General features: G+C 54.4%; 1 protein-coding gene across 1 annotated transcript in view; it reads left to right on the forward strand.

Annotated features, from left to right (window-relative positions):
• The first annotated feature begins 287 nt into the window (after positions 1 to 287).
• The window catches only part of CD300A (CD300a molecule), a 22,360-nt gene continuing 18,431 nt past the window's right edge, over positions 288 to 4,216 (forward strand). Inside the window, exons 1-3 of the mRNA XM_017884857.1 lie at positions 288 to 406; positions 1,676 to 1,732; positions 3,657 to 3,836. Coding sequence (XP_017740346.1) covers positions 3,797 to 3,836 — 40 coding nt within the window. The 5' untranslated portion in view covers positions 288 to 406; positions 1,676 to 1,732; positions 3,657 to 3,796. The remainder of the gene's footprint in view (positions 407 to 1,675; positions 1,733 to 3,656; positions 3,837 to 4,216) is intronic.

Consider the following 4,216-nt stretch of genomic DNA (forward strand, 5'->3'; position numbering starts at 1 on the left):
AGGGTCACAATGTGTCCCCTTGGGGCCAACCAGTTATGGGACAGACAACCAGGGATGGGGGGGGGTGGGGACAGAGCCAAGGTGGAGCCAGTGTTCTTTTTTTTTTTTTTTTTGAGACGGAGTCTCACTCTGTCACCCCAGGCTGGAGTACACTGGCGCCATCTCGGCTCACTGCAACCTCCGCCTTCCAGGTTCAAGCGATTGTCCTGCCTCAGCCTCCTGAGTAGCCGGGACTACAGGCGTGATTGGGTTTGGGGCCTGCATGGAGCAGTGGCATCGTGGACAGGAAACCCTGTGGGACGCTGAGGCTCCCAGGCCTCTGACTATGATCACCACACATCTGCCTACAGCTTCTTCTTCCTCTTCCTCTTGACCACAATACACCCAGGACCAACCAGGAGAGCAGGTAACCAGTCATTGTGACCAGCTGGTGTGGACTATGTATGGCCTGGGGACTGCGGTACGTGCCGGGGCATGAGTTGCTGAAGCTGCCCGAGCCTCTGGGGGCTGCAGGAGGGGTGGGGAAGCTTCCCCAGAGATGGGCAGGAGGGCAGGGCATGGGCTGTCCCCAGGTAGCATCAGGCTCTTGCAGTTGGTCTCACCCAGGCTCCTGGGGAAAGAAAGGAAGCAAGATCTTCCTAGTCCCCAATCTCTGTCCTTCCCTAATGCCTCTCCCCCTGCAAATCTCATTCAGACCCTGAGTACACAACTCAAAGTACACACAGCAAGAGCACCAAGCAGCAGCAGGTTCCCCCGAGAGGTCAGTCTGCCCCCCCCTTTCCATCCTGTGCTCAGCAGCTGTCAAGCTGTTCGTCCCAATGGGGGGCCACAGTCACGCTGCCCTGATCCCGCTTCTCAGCTCTGGGTGCCCAGCCTCTGGGCCGCCCTTGAGTGGCACCCAGGGGGCTGAGGCCCTCCCAGCTTCAAGCTCAGGGGAGGAAGGAACAGAGTGGATGGGGAACAGCCAGGCTGCCCCGGCAGGAGGGTGGCTCTGAGACTGGGCTGCTTTCAAAAGGGAAGTTCTGCGGAGAAGTGCCATAGCCCATCCACTCCGCAAATCTTTTCTGAGGACTGTATGGTTCACAGGGCTCAATGCTGCTGCCGCAGGTCTGCCCAGAAAGCTCCCAACCCCACATCACCACCAGCACCCCTCACTGGCCCCTGGGCGTGTGTGTCCACGCCAGGAAGAGACTCCAGAGCTGATCAGAAGTTTTGTGGCTGCTGTGGGACCACCCCCCCACCCCCACCCCTGGGAAATGGGCCTCAGCCCTGTGGCCTCAGCTCATCCTCCCCCTGAGTCATATCACCTGACGGCTATCGGGACATAGCCAGAATGCGCAACTTCCTGAATTCTCTCATGTTTTGTGGTTATTTTGCATGATTTTGTTTCTTCCTTTGGGTTTGTGGACAGGGTGGGGTGAGCAGGATGGGCGTGGCAGGGTCTAAGGGATCCCCCGATCCCTTCCCTTTGCAGTAAGTCAGGTGTTTCTCTATGTGCCTAAGGAGAATTGCATCCCATAGATTATCTGTGAAGCACACTTCCTGTTGAATCCAATTTTCCTATTACCTTTCACCAAAAGTAGAGATGTATTCCCTCAGAAAAACTGACCTGAGGATGTTAAGGAACACGGACATTTCAGTATTTGTATCATCATTATAATATTTATTCCCACAGAGAAGCCATTATTGACGTTTTACAGAAGCCACAGGCTTTGCTCAAGGTCATTCAGAGGTAAGTGGACAAGCCACGCCAGAACTTAGCCTTCCGCTTCTCTGTCTGGCCTGGATGTGTAAGACTGCAGCAGCTCCTTTTTGGTCATGGTTGAATCAAAAAAATAATTTTTGAGAAAATTTGCAATGATCAGGCCACAAAAACCACCGAATATGACGCATCTCCTGCATTTTTATGTTCAGCTCAACAGTGTCGTGATCCAAAGTGTCTTGAATCTTTTTTTTTTTTTTCGAGATGAAGTCTTGCTCTTGTTGCCCAGGCTGGAGGGCAGTGGCACGATCTTGGCTCACTGCAACCTTTGCCTGCTGGGTTCAAGCAATTCTCCTGTCTCAGCCTCCCGAGTAGCTGGGATTGCAGGCGTCCACCACATTTTTGTATTTTTAGTAGAGACAGGGTTTCACCACGTTGGCCAGGCTGGTCTCAAACTCCTGACCTCGTGATCCGCCCGCCTCAGCCTCCCAAAGTGCTGGGATTACAGGAGTGAGCCACCGCGGCCGGCCCCAAAGTGTCTTGGATCTTAATGAACTTTAGTTAATCTATGAATGCATCATCATGGAAATTTCCACAATGTCCCCCAGGCTCTGTCCTTGGATCTTCCAGCAGCAGAGCCCACAGGTCTCCTTGGCTTCCTGACACCTTCCTGGGCAAGGTGCTCCTGGGGCCGGAAGGAAGAGGATAGTGAAAAATTCCGAAAGGAGCCAGAGGGAAGAGCATTCTTGGGATCCCATAGCTGGCACAGGGCTCCGTGTGGGTGGACGCTCTGAGCTTGGGGACTGCCAGCTCCCAGGTGACGCATTACACATTAGGAGTGGCATTTCCTGTGCCCACCTGGTCATTCTGTGCAAGCTGGGGCACCTACTCAAGGCACGTGTGTGAGACCGTGTGTGTGAGTTTGCGAGTGTATGTGACTGTGTGTGAATGTGTCAGTGTGTATGTGAGAGTTTGTGTGTGTGAATGTATATGTGAGTGTATTTCAATTGTATATGTGTGTAAATGCGTTGTGTGAATGTGAGTGTATGTGTTTCAATGTGTGTGAATGTGTGTGTGTATCAGTGTGTGTGAATTTGTGTTTGTGTGTGTGAATGTGAGTTTGTGAATGTGTGTGGGTGACAGGGCCTGTGTGTGTGTGAGTGTGTATATGTGAGCGTGTGTGTGAGTGTATGAATGTGTATGTGTGTTTGTGAATGTGTTTGTGTGTATGTGTGTGTGAATACGTGAGTGTGTGTTTGTGTGTATGAGAGTTTGTGAATGTGTGTGGGTGTGAGTGTATGTGTGAATGTGTGTGTGTTTGTGTGAGTGTGTATGTGAGTGTGAGTGAGTGTGTGTGTTTAGAGTCTGAACTCCGTGTGGATCAGGAAAGAAAGGGGTCCTTACAGGCTCACTGAGTCCCTGCTCTGTGCCCAGCCCCCAGCTGGCTCCAATGGGGCTTTATAGAGGAAGGAAGGCATGGCTGGAGGACCTCTGTGTCCAGTTGAGTACATTTCCAAGACTAGGAACCATTCAGGGACTCTGGGGCCACGATGACAACTCCCCTTCCCTAAGCCCCGAAGCCCAGGCTTGGACCCCCAAGGGACTCAGGGAAGGGACTCAGGAAAGGGGAGTCCCCCCCGGCAGCCTCCTCATGGGCACCACCGAGGGTGACAGGAGCCGGCTCAGCGGGCCCCTCCCCCAGGGTTGCCCATCTTGGCTACAAGGAAAGGAGGGAGGAGTTATTGGGCCTTTCACTAGAAGGAGACCCGGGGAGGTGAGAGTCGGGGAGCAGTCCTGCAAGCTGCGGAATCACTACCGGGAGAGGTCTCATTACTAGAAATAGCAAGAGGAACCTGCATTAAGGTTCCTCAACCTGGGTTAAGGAGGATGTGCCGTTCCCAGGGGAGGCTTAGCCGGGGCTCCCCAGCTTCCTCCATTTTCTGACCGGCTCCAGGAATAGAACCAAAAGAAGCTGAACAAGGAAGCAGTGCGGCACCAAGAAAAGCAGAAGTCGGGGCCTTGGAGTCGTGACTCTCCCCTCGGGTCCAGCTGGGGCCTGGCGCTGCAAGTGCCGCCTGTGCTGGGGAAGGGACCATGTGGCTGCCTTGGGCTCTGCTGCTTCTCTGGGTCCCAGGTAAGAGGCTCCCTGCCCAGGAAAGTCTGCATCAGGGAGGGAGGGTGCGAGGGGCAGGGCCGCAGGCCAGGTGTCACACGAGACACCCCGAGTCTGGACTCCGTGCAGAACGCAGAACGGGTTGTGCTCTGTCCACCATATAAGATGGACAGATGAAGGGCCACACGCCTGGGAGAGGAGGGAGCCAGAGCCTCTCCCCGCTCTGCATCCACCTACCTTGGCTGAAGCACAGTGGGGCGAGCGATAAGGGGTTGGTGCAGAAAAGGAACCTTTTGGGTTTTCAGCTGAATTCTTACAGGAAGAGGGACGAGAGGCAGCATGGGTGGAGAGTGGCAGCCACTGACTGCGAGGCGCATGTGGGGAGGGTGGGGGAGATGCCC

The sequence above is a fragment of the Rhinopithecus bieti genome, unplaced genomic scaffold (genome assembly GCF_001698545.2).
Source record: "Rhinopithecus bieti isolate Rb0 unplaced genomic scaffold, ASM169854v2 scaffold_13400, whole genome shotgun sequence".
In the NCBI taxonomy this organism is placed as follows: domain Eukaryota; kingdom Metazoa; phylum Chordata; class Mammalia; order Primates; family Cercopithecidae; genus Rhinopithecus; species Rhinopithecus bieti.